Here is a 12,153-nt window from a genome sequence, read left to right on the forward strand (position 1 = left end):
AACCTCCATGCGAGAGATCATAAAGAATAGACACTGAGTGCTAGGAAAGAGAGACACATGGTAGACTCTAAGAGATGATAGTTAATTAAACTCACCAGAAAAGGCTTTTTGGAGGTTTTGATGTTAAAACTAGCCACGTGAAGAGCTATGTGCTCCAGATTGGGGAAAAACTGTGATTGATAGATGTGAGAAAATGTTAAGAGTGTTTTAAGTAGGAATCAGATGCATAGCTTTGTGCATAACTTTGAAGTGTGTGTTCTTTAGCGTTTGAGATAGTATTTATGTAGTGCTGGCGAGCCTGGAACTCACTGTTCCAGGCTCCCAAATGCTGGGATCTGAGGCTTGTGCCACCACTCTCACCTTGAAATGTATTTTAACATTAATGAGAAGCCAAGACACAGTTTTCTATAGAGAGTTGATGGTTCAGTCATTTTGACCACACAAACCAGTCACTGAAAATAACTGATATGTTTGTTGGTCTCTGAAACTTCTTTTCCATTGCCTCCCCAAGCTGTAGTCTCACTGCCTCTCTCTTTATTTTGTGTGTGGTGCTCCATTCACTGAACATGTATGAAGGCCAAAAGACAACTTTAGCAGTCAATTTTTCTTTTTCTACTGTGTGGGTTCCTGAGACAGAACTCTCAGGTTCTCAGGCTTGGTGGTAAGTGCCATTTATTGACCGAGCCATTTTACCGGCTGGCCTGCTCTGCCGTAACTCAGATGATTTATGGATGGACTTCAAAAATGTCATCTTCAACATATTCAAAGTATGGGAGATTTTTTTTTAAAAAAAAAAGGTGTATATTCTGTGTATATATTATAAAAGGGAAACTGTGAAGAGTTAATTCAGATTCTAGGAGGTCGTTTAAAGACACTGGTTTCAAACATTTTCCATCTGTGAGATCTTGTTTATTGTACTCAAAAAAAAAAAAAAAAAAAAAAAAAAAAAAAAAAGCAGGACATAATGTCAATTTGAGCCCAGGCTGGTTCTTCAAATTGTCTTCTCATCTATGAAACGAAAACTCTGAGAACTAAAACGACATTTTACTCTGAAAGTATTTAATGGTAAAGCATAGTGTGCCACGGTGTTGCACAATGCCACTATCTCGAGTACCTGCACCCTGGGATGGAAGGACAATTCGTAGATACTGCTTCTATAGCATTCCGGGATCTCCATGTCTCTCTTCTGGGGCGTGTACCAGGAGGAAAAACAAAAACTTTTTTTCCGAAGCTAATTATCCAGCTGAAAGATACAAAGCAGGGTGGACTAAGTCCATAAATAAATGCCCGTGGGTTTGTGTAGACACGAGCAATAACTATTAAACATATACATTTTCATGTTATGGAAAGGATGATGGAAACAGGACGATCTCTCTTCCCACCGGACAAATACTGGGCAGTAGTTTTTGTGAGAAGGAACCTATCTTTTGTGTGATCTGTTTAGTATACAGTGCATGCTCAAGGCACTCCTTATCTTCATGTTGGGAACAAAGTACACACACCCCTTTTCTGAGACCCAGTGCCTTGGGATCTCCCAGAGCGAGATGGGCTCCGGGCCTACGGGACCACACAAAGCGGCACTTTGCCTGCTCCCACACCTCCACGCCCAGGCCCTCCAGTCCCGGGTTTGCAATCAGGGTCTCTCGGCCCCGCCCCTGCAGTGCCCTCCCAGCCTCTTGCGCGCGGCCCTTCTCATCCGCGGGCAGCCGGAAAACCCGGAGCTAACCGTCAAGGGCCGGCGGCGCATGCTCAGTCGCGGGCAGGTTCAGTTTGCTATTAGGAAGCTCCGGCGCTACACCGGCGGCGGCGGCGGCAGAGGCAGAGCGGCTGGACTCCCCAGCTGTGACCTCAGGCCCTTCCCCGACCCCGGCCCCCGGGCTCCGCCCCGCTCCGAGCCTCGAGCTCGACTTCCCCGCAGGCGAACCGGCGCCACCGGATAGAGCGTCCCTCCACGCGCGTTCTTGGCTGCCCAGGCCGTGCAGGGAGCGCAGTCCCGGTTGCGGGCAGCCCGGGGCGGAGCGGGGGCCTGCCCCGGGGCGGTGGTGCGGGATGCCTCCGCCGCAACCCCCGTGCTGCGTTGGTTCTCCGCGACCGGCGCGCGTGTCGGGTGGGTGTCCGGCCGCGGGCCTCGCCCCCCATCCGCCTCGCCAGCGCTAGCCGGGCCGCGCGGCGCTCCGAGGGGGCCGGGCTGTGCGCGGGCTGCGGCCCTGCTCTGCGCCGCGAGCCGCCGCCCCTCAGCTCGCCCCGAGGCGTCCCGAGGGCACCATGCAGGCGCAGCAGCTGCCCTACGAATTTTTCAGCGAGGAGAACGCGCCCAAGTGGCGGGGGCTGCTGGTTCCTGCGCTGAAAAAGGTAGGAGCCCAGAACCTGCTTCCCGACCGCAGTCCGCCCCGGGTCGGGCCGGCCGAGGGCGGGGAGGCGGGGCGCGCACTACGTCTTTCTCCTTGGTCGGCGGGGTCCCCGGGAGGACTACACTGGCTGAGAGATTCCCCGTGCTCGGCTGCTCCAGCTGTTGACACTCACCCGGGGTGCGTGGGAAGGCCGCACACAGTCAAGAATGGTTGGTCGGAATAATCCAAGAGCGGAGGCGACGGTTGGAGGACCCTCGGTTTACCGTGGAGGTCAAAGAAGGCCACTGCCTACCTTCTTGGTCTTAGCGAGCTGCGGTCGGCCTCCAGTGCGCTCTTTACTGGCTGGAGAGTTCCCTGGCCAGTGCTTGCCTAAGTAATTGCTGAGGTAGCCTGCCAGCTAGAACATGGCCTGCTTGGCTTTGCGCGCCCTCAGTCTTAACTCCCGGTTCTCTTGACACTCCCCCACTCCCATTACAGGGGTGATGCACATGTCACTGTGTTCAGATGAGTTCTTCTTGGGAGTCTGAGAATCTTCCGAACCCTTGTTTGGTTTGGCATTTTGCATTTTTGGTCTCTGTGTTACTCGAGTTTGCCAGAGGTTGAAGTAAATTATTTGAAAATGTTGCTACATTTTAAAATCTCCCAAAGCAACAGTTTGAACAGTCTGTCCTTTGGTTTGGCATTTTGAATTTTTTAGCAATTGTTTTTAGTTTGCTAGTGGCTAAATCTTAAAAGCTTTCAAAGCAACACTGTTACTTAGATACGGTACTAAGACACCCGAAACAGGTGTTTGAATGGATTTTTAAAACAACCAGATTGTTTTTGCTCTCATTTGCCTTACCTGTAAAAATTGTTTTACTCTGAGTAGTTTTAATCTATATTTCTCGTTGCTCAAATAGTTTTCAAGGTATCTTTGCTAAAATACAGCTTTGTTTCAATTGAGAATTTAGAGTATTTGCTGTACCATTGTGTGGAGGCTTTTATTATACCAGGGAATTTTGAAGGTGTTTCATAGTCCTTAAAGGACAGCAACTTTTAGTTTCTCCTTTGCCTTGTTTATTTCCCCTGTGGTATCTTACGGTGGAAACTGCCGGCAGACTTTGTTTTTATTTCTCATATTTAGGTTACTGGTTTCTATCCTCAAGTGTCTCACTGCTTACAAACCTCTGTGAGGCTTTCTAAGGAGCTCAAAGAGACCACCTTGTGCATACTTTGTTCATTAGTGATCCCATGAGGCCTCATTCCATTTTGACATTGGTTTCACCTGCACACTTGACTGCTTGTAGAAGTGGAGAAGTATGCCTAGTGATGCTTGAAGCTTGGTATCTTGACAAAATGAGAGAGAAAAGTTGATTTATATGTGTAAAAGCCCTCACAGAACATTACCCCCTTTGGGGTATTTGGCTTAAAAGCAAGGCACTCCTATTGTAAGGAAACCTCCAGAATAACACTTGAGAACCCTTTGAAGTGGTGGAAAATGCATTGTAGAAGTTGGCAGACCTCTTTAACCTGCCACATGGGTGGCCCTTGCTGAAATCTATTCACAGACACAATTTGTTTGGCTGGTGTGGTGTTTTTGTTTATCAATTTATGTAATTAGTTGCCAGCATCTTAAATGAGAAATAGCACATACAGGCTGAATTTCTATTTTTTTTTCCCCTTGACAGTCTTGCCATACATTTTCACACAATAGAAAATTACTAGAGTTGTAAATGGCTGCCTTCTTGAGAAAGCATTATGTTTCTAGTTTACCACAGAGTTGCTGATGTTCTATAGCCTCATGGTTGATTTGTTTTTCCACTTTAAACAGAGATATCCCTGAAACAGTGTGTTTACAGAATCTCCCTAAGGTGTAAGGGTCATTTAAATTTCCACCTACAATGCTCTTCAGATCCCTAAGACAAGACTGGACATATTTCTCATAATCTAAATATGATCTTGTAGTACCGAATTATCTTCTGTGTGCTGGGCATTTCATGTAGATGTGTCCTTGGACATTTTGTGTGGATGTGTCCTTACCTTGAACCCTTTCTTCAGACTTTAAACTACTTGTATAATGCCTTTTCTTACCAGAGGCTTTTTGGACAGCTTCTGTTCCTTTCATCTGGTCTAATACTACTCAACCTCAGAGATTTTCCCAAACCCTCAGGGTTGAGTTGATAGTGCTCCATTGTTTCCTCCTAGCATCCTATCCTAACGCAGTGACTTTTAAGTTCCAATTTTACCTATCCATGCTCTCAATCCCCAACCAGAGAATAGGAATGTTATCTTACCCTACTGGACTTTCTATACATGGCTGTACCTGACACCTGTTAGGACTCATTTTGAACAAGTGCCTTTGTGTGTTACTTTGAGTTTGCCAGAGTTAGTAAATTATTTGGAAGTGTTGCTACATTTTAAAAGTTTCTAAAGCAGCATTGTAGACTTAGTAAATCTTCAAACTGTCTTCCCTCTTTTGCTTTGGCAATTTGAATTTTTAGCCTTTGTGTGTTACTTTTAGTTTGTTCATGGATAAAGTTATTTGGAAATGTTGCCAAATGCATAAGGGGAAACTCAAAATAAAACTACCCCCTTCCACCAGTTTTTAACTTTTTGGTTAATGGCTTTAGAATTTTATTTGTTTGACCCAAAACTCTGAAGTCATCCCTGCCTCTTCTCTGTGTACTGCTGCCCACCTTCAGGCAAAACCTTATGTCTGTCAACCTCTAACATGCTTGTAATCTGTTTTCCTAACTGCTTGGCGTTCCTCTCCCAGATGATTGTGATAGCCTCTCAACTGAGTCCCTTGCCCCAGCCCACTTGCCTTTACATATTTCAGAGTTATAATATGTCTATGAAAATGTTAATAAGCATTTATTCAGAATTGTTGATGTCTTTTAAGTTAAAATGTTTTTAGCATGGAATTTATAAGATGGCTCTGCCCTGACCTTCGTATTTGATTTCCTATTAAAATCTTTCTAGGTAGGACTGCTACTTTTCCTGACTATATTAGGTCCCATGGTATCCATCCTACTACATCTAACATAGCCCATAAATACATGATGCTTGTCTCAGAACAAGTATTTGCCCTTGGCACTAAGGATAAATGGCATAATTTTAAAAGATGGTAGCAGGTATGTCTAGAGAAAAAGCTCATTTTTAAGTGAGGGTTTTTGTTTTTTAGACAGTCTCATCATGTAGTCCAGACTAGTCTTGAAGGTGCAGCTTAGCTGACCTGGCTCATCTAGCACATCTGGCCAATGAGGAAGTAACACTTGATTTGAATTTTGTAAGAAAGGGAAGGGAGAGAAGCTGCATTCTGGTTTACTAAGTTCATCTAAGAGGAGATATGTATCTGCTTTAGGATGGATGCTATGTGAGTGGTATTGAAAAGGCAGAACTGTCAGGACTTAACCCCTCACTGATGATTGCAGAAATATTAAGGAAGTGGGAAGAATCTTTTCAAGTTTGCAGTCATGCTGATATTAAAGACTTTTTGGATTGTCTAGGCATATTTCTCCAGTTGGCAGCTCAGTTTTGATACCTGACGCAGCAGATTTGGAAGTCTGAGATAGAAACCTAGATGAGGTCTGTGTCTACAGAAAGTACAAGCCCATCATCCCAGCTTTTCGGGAGACCATTGCAGGAAAATTAAACAATCAAGGCTAGCCTGAACAAGTTTTGCAAGAACTAGTCTCAAAATAAAAAGTAATGAAAGGACTGGGTGATGTAGCACAGTGGTATAGTAGTGGATCACAAACCTAGTGTGTGTGAGATCCTGGATTCAGCCTCCATTACTGACAAACATACATATGAATATTTGTGGTAGGTCTGTTCAGCTCCAAACAAAAATCTAAATATCTATTTGCCTATCAGTAATCAACAAGGAAATGAATGAACAAATTGTATATAGCCATATAATGGAATAAAAGAGAATGCGGGTTACTGATATATATGGCAATTTAGTCAGCCCATTTAATAACTGATAAAGCCAAACTAAAACAGCATGTTCTATGTAACTGTACTTTCATAAAATTCTAGGAAATACAAACTAATGCAGATAGACTTTTAGGTTAGGTATGTTGACATACTCCTGTCATCACAGCACTTGAGAAGTAAAAGCAGAGGACCAGGAGTTGAGGTCATATAGGGAGTTTGAGACTGAAAGAACAATAACAAAATGGAAGACACTTTTATGTTTCCTTATCTTGATTGTGCTAATGGTATCATATATGTTGGTGTATGCTAGGTACTGTCAGATTATACAAGTTAGATATATACAGTTTATTGTTGTCTTGTTTCTCAATGAATACCAATATAGTTATCATCTAGGTTCTATTACTGTTTCACCATGGTTGCTTTATCACATGTCTTTTCACTCTTACATCACATCACAGTCACTCACAATGTAGCCTGGAACTCACTATGAAACCCAGGCTGGTCTCAGACTTGTGACAACCATCCTGTCTCAGTGCCTCCCACTCAGTGATGAGCTGCTAATGCCAGACTCACTGAGATCAGGATGTACCACCATACCACTTATCTGATATTCTGATGATTTTTATACTTTCAGGTATAAGCACACATTACTCTTAAATGCTGCATCAGTCACAATCAATAGCTTTTTTTTTTTAAACAGTCCTTTTGTTTTTGTAAGAAGTTTATATATAGATGCTATTTGTACTACTTAATGAATGTATACTATCAAAGTCTCTAATAAAGTGTAGACTATTACCATTGCTCTTAAAGTTCCCTTCATGCCCTTCTAATCAATTTCTGCCCCTCCTTCCAGAGATAGCCATTGTTGTAACCTTTCATTATCCCATCATAAGTTAATCTCATCTACTTTGGAACATCATGTAAATGGATTCAAGTAGTGAATATTTTTAGTAAAGCATTTGAGGTTATGCTTTAAAAATTCAGTCCTTTTTTTTCCATCATGTGACTATATCACAATTTGTTTATCTAGTGAGTGGATATCTCACGCTTTAAATTTGTAGCTATTAAAAGCCGCCATAAATGTTCTTTTAAAAATTGTAAAATTACGGGCTAGAGAGATGACTCAGAGGTTAAGAGCACTGATGGTTCTTCCAGAGGTTCTGAGTTCAATTCCCAGCAACCACATGGTGGCTCACAACTATCTATAATGAGATCTGGTGCCCCCTTCTGGCATGCAGACAGAACACTGTAAATATGATAAATAAATAAAATCTTTAAAAGAAAATTGTAAAATTGCATTTATGTGTTTGTGCATATGTGCACATGCATCCATGAATGTGGAGTCAAAGGACAACTTGCGTGAATCTTTCTGCCATGGTTTGATCTCTTGGATCTAACTCTGGCATGGTAGCAAGTGAGCCATTTCAGAGTCTCAAACATTTCTTTTTGTTGTTGTTGAGACAGTGTCATGTAACCCAGGCTAGCCATCAACTCCTGATCCTTCTGCCTTTGCCTCCTAAACGTTGGGGTTGCAGGTGCTCACATTCAGCTTCCATGATTCTTACACAAGTCTAGTTATAAACATCTTTCATTTCTTGTACATTAATACCAAGACACATGGCATATAGGATGGATGGATGGATGGATGGGTGAGTGGATGGGTGGGTGGGTGGGTGGATGGATGGATGGACAGATAGACAGACAGACAGATAGGAAAAAGAAGATAGATAGATAGATAGATAGATAGATAGATAGATAGACAGACAGACAGACAGACAAACTTTATGAGAAACTGCTAGACATTTCCCCCAAAATATAGTTGTACCATCTTAGGTCACCATTGATAGATGGAAGTTCCTTGTCTGTATTTGGTGTTATTAGTCTTTAATATTAGTGGCTTAAAGTGCTAACTTATTTTACTTAGCTTTGTGTCCCCTTGTAGATAATTATATTGATTACTTGTTTATGTTCTTTTTTTGCAAATCTGTGTGTGTATGTGTATGTCAGAGAAAAACTTACAGGAGTTGATTTTCTCCTTCCACTCTATGGGTCTCCAGGATCAAATTGAAATCATCAGGCTAGGCAGCAGATACCTTTACCCTCTGAATCACCTTGTTGGCCCCCTGCTTTCATATTCTTATTAGTCCTTCTTGTATATTCTTTTTGAAAATGTCTGCTCAACTATTTTGTTCTCCACAAGACATTGAATTATTTTTTTTCTTTTTAGCATTATAAGATATCTTACATATTCTGATGACTATCCTTTTGATAATGTGTTTTATGATTTTTTGTTTTGTTTGTTTTTTGACCCGGGGCCTTGAACTCTGTCCTCATGACTCTACTTCTAAGTGCTTTCATCATAGGTGTTTACCACCATGCTGGATGTGGATATTTTCTTCTAGCTGATTAACTTTCAGATTTACTTTTCTAGTAGTGTAAGTTAAATACATGTGATATTAGATAAAATGCTTGTGAGAGAAAAGGAGCAGGAGACAGAAGTAGTTGTCAAAAATGATGCAAGCTTGACTTCAAATGAAGGAGAGAAGTAAGCAGGGAGGAATTCTGGCTTTAAGTGTTTTAGATTGCTAGATGTGCCAGCACTCTGGAGACAGAGGCATAGGAAGGCAGATCCCTGTGTGTTAGAAGCCAGCCTGGTCTACATAGCAAGCTACAGATCAGCCAAACATAGTGAAACCATGTTTCAAAAACCAAACCAAAAGAAAAAAAAAAAAAAAAAAAAAAAAAAAAAAAAAAAAAAAAAAAAAAACAGATGTGTCTTGGATTTTAGTGTAGTGTTAAGGAAAATTTGCCAAGGCCTCAGGAAGTCTTTGAGTGAACTCTGGCTATCATAGGAATGTCTTACCTTAGTATGTTTGCCATGCTCAGTGATTGACTGGGAGGCAAGCACAGCGTCGGATTTCAGAGTGCAGTAGCTTGGACTCTCAGTCAAGTATACCTCCTCCAGTCATATCTGAGAGATACATTGTTGTGGTCAACCAGGCTCATCCCTGGCTATGAATTGCTTGATTTGGGATAATTTAGTTAAAATTTCCCCCATGTAGTCAGTTTGGTCCCCTGACACTTTTTATGTTAAAGTACAATAAAAAAATATCTTAAATTTTTAAAAAATTTAAAAAATTCATAGAATTTAATGGTATACAGTTGCTTCAGCTAATCAAATGAACTTTGTTTCATAGTGTGATAGCTATTCATACAGTTAAATCTACAGTTTATAAAACCACAGATAGGGCAGTAACTCAAAAGAAAACGGTTTCAGTGATGCCTAGATAGTCACTATGAAAACTCAGTATAACCTTGGAAGTGACTCTTGGTTACTACTAAGGCAGACAGAAACAAATGGACAGGTTGTTATGATAATGTGGGAGGGGAACCTTGGCACAAACATGCCAAGCAGACAGGGCTTAGTGAGAAGTTTTATTAAAAAGGAGGGGTGGGGAAGAGGTAAAGAGACAGAGACAGAGAGGACAGAGAGGGAGATGGGAAAAGTCCCCAAGGGAATAGAAGGCAAGAGAGAGGGAAAGAGCATAAATGGGCAGGGGTCTGTGTAAGAAGTAAGGTTTTTCCGCCCGCCGCCTCTGGTCTTGTCCCGCCACCACGCCAGCCCCAAATAACACACTGAGACTCTGTATTTGATATAATGCTATTGGCCAGGTACTAGTTTCTTGTCGGCTAGCTCCATCTTAATTATTAGCCCATTTCTATGTATATCCACGTGGTCTTACCAGCGAGAGGCGGCTGGCGGTTCTCCAGATTCTCCATCTTGACTCTCCTTACCACTTCCTCTTTCCTCCTTGTCTCCTAGCCCCTCCTAGCTTTCTTTCCTATTGGCCAACAGTATGAGAAACATATATACATAATGACATCTCCCATCAGGTCTGTCTTTTAAAGGGGTGCTTTGCACCTGCCTGCAGACTAGTAGTAGTCATGGAACCCTGGGCTGACCAGGTTACTGCCTGAGTGCATTCTGCCAGGTGACAGGCCAGGGTCTGAATATTTACACAGGTGAAATTCCTCATAAAGTTCAATTTTGTTAATTTTTGCTAGCGTACACATGGGAAAAAATAGTAAGTCCCCCCCCCATTTAGTTTCCTGATAATACTGGATGCCATAGAATTTGTTCAGTTGCCTCTGACTAACATGCCTGTATTTTTTTTGATAAAATTTGCATGCATGTGTGCATACATGATTGCATTCATGCATGTGTGTGTATGTATAGGCATACATGCATGCTTGCATTCATGTGTACGTGTGTGTGCATGTGTACGTGCTTGTGTGTCCGTGTGTGCACACGCACATACATATGCCTGCTCTGCAGCATTCATATGGAGGTCAGAGAACGGAGTTTTGTTGTTGTTGAAACAGGGTCTCACTGTGTGGACTGGCTAAGTGCTGAGAACAGTGTATGCCACTATGCAGGGTTCAGAGAACCAAGCCCAGTGATCTGCATTAATTTAACTCCTGCAAATTGTCCTCTGACCTTTATATACACACCTATGCCTACACATATATACACAACACACTAGAGAATAAAGAACTGTATTTTAAAAGTCATTCTAAAATTGTTGAATCTTATGTCTTAAAACCCATTGTCAGTTTCTTTTTTCTTTCAAAATGTATTTTAAGGGCTAGAGAGATGGCTAGGTGGTTAAGAGCACTTGCTGTTTTTGCAGAGGACCCACATTTGGTACTCACAACCACCCATTCACTCCATTTCTAGGGAATCTGATGCCCTCATCTGACCTTGGCATGCAGTGATGCACAAACATATGCAAGCAGAGAACTCATGTGCATAAAATAAAATAAAGAAACCTCAAAAATTTTGTCAGAAGTTTCAACATTTGGAAAAGCTCTGATTTCTAGATTAATATAATTGAAATTTCTATAATGCTGCCAGGATGCATACAATGATATTTATAAAGTTTACTTTCTATATTCCCTAATTGTTCAGAAGTCACCTAGGCATACTATTGAAATTTCTCAACTGGCTAATTTTGTATTTTCCTCTTGCTCCACCTCCTCTTCTCGTGTTCTGTCTGGTAAGAACGCCATTCAGATGGACTTTCTATGGGTCCACAGAACTTAAAGTAACATAGATACTTCTAGAAATTGATAACACACAGTAAGGTTTTCAGAGATGCAACACAAGTCAGTAATCCCCAGTTACATTTCTTTTAAAGCATTTTTAATTTTTATTTTTTCAAGACAAGGTCTTTGTGTGGTACTAGATGTCTGTGTGTTTGAAACATAATTTATAGTCATAACTTAAATAGCAAATTCACATTAATTAAGTCTTTGTAACTTGTTTGTTTTTCAAATGGGCTCTCATATAGCCTATGCTGATCTTGAATTGAATAAGTACCTTGAACTCCTGATCTTCTACCTCCACCTCTAGAGTGCTAGGTCACAGGTTTCTGGCACTATGCATAGTGTTGTTTTAATGTAGGTATTATCCCTGTTTTATAGAGTAGGAAGTATGTCTGTCATCCAGAGTCACATTGTTATCAAACTGAAAAGGTGGTTTTAAGTCATCTTTTACATTCATGTCAGAATGGCCTGCATATAGTTCTTTATTATTTGTACAATGGGGAAAGTAGGGTCCATCTTGCAAGATTGTTTGCGATTATGCCACCTGCTCTTCTAAGAGTTAACAAGCCTTGTCTGGGGGGTGTGCTGCCACCAGGGGCGATACATATCAGAGTGGCCTGCACAGCCACCGGAGTCCATGGTGATGATGTCTGTGTCCATGCTGCCAGTGAAGGCCATGTCTGTGCCTCTGGTTGTACTATGGTCATGGTCTTTATTAATGTCCATGCCCCATGTTGCCACCAAAGTCATGTGATGTTTGAGGTTAGTGCTGCAGCCT

The 12,153-nt window shown here is 41.8% G+C and overlaps 1 protein-coding gene across 1 annotated transcript in view; it reads left to right on the forward strand.

Annotated features, from left to right (window-relative positions):
* The first annotated feature begins 1,966 nt into the window (after positions 1 to 1,966).
* Positions 1,967 to 12,153, forward strand: part of Sos1 (SOS Ras/Rac guanine nucleotide exchange factor 1) — a 70,750-nt gene continuing 60,563 nt past the window's right edge. The window contains exon 1 of the mRNA XM_051177860.1: positions 1,967 to 2,352. Coding sequence (XP_051033817.1) covers positions 2,266 to 2,352 — 87 coding nt within the window. The 5' untranslated portion in view covers positions 1,967 to 2,265. The remainder of the gene's footprint in view (positions 2,353 to 12,153) is intronic.

This window comes from Phodopus roborovskii, unplaced genomic scaffold (assembly GCF_943737965.1).
Source record: "Phodopus roborovskii unplaced genomic scaffold, PHOROB, whole genome shotgun sequence".
Lineage (NCBI taxonomy): Eukaryota > Metazoa > Chordata > Mammalia > Rodentia > Cricetidae > Phodopus > Phodopus roborovskii.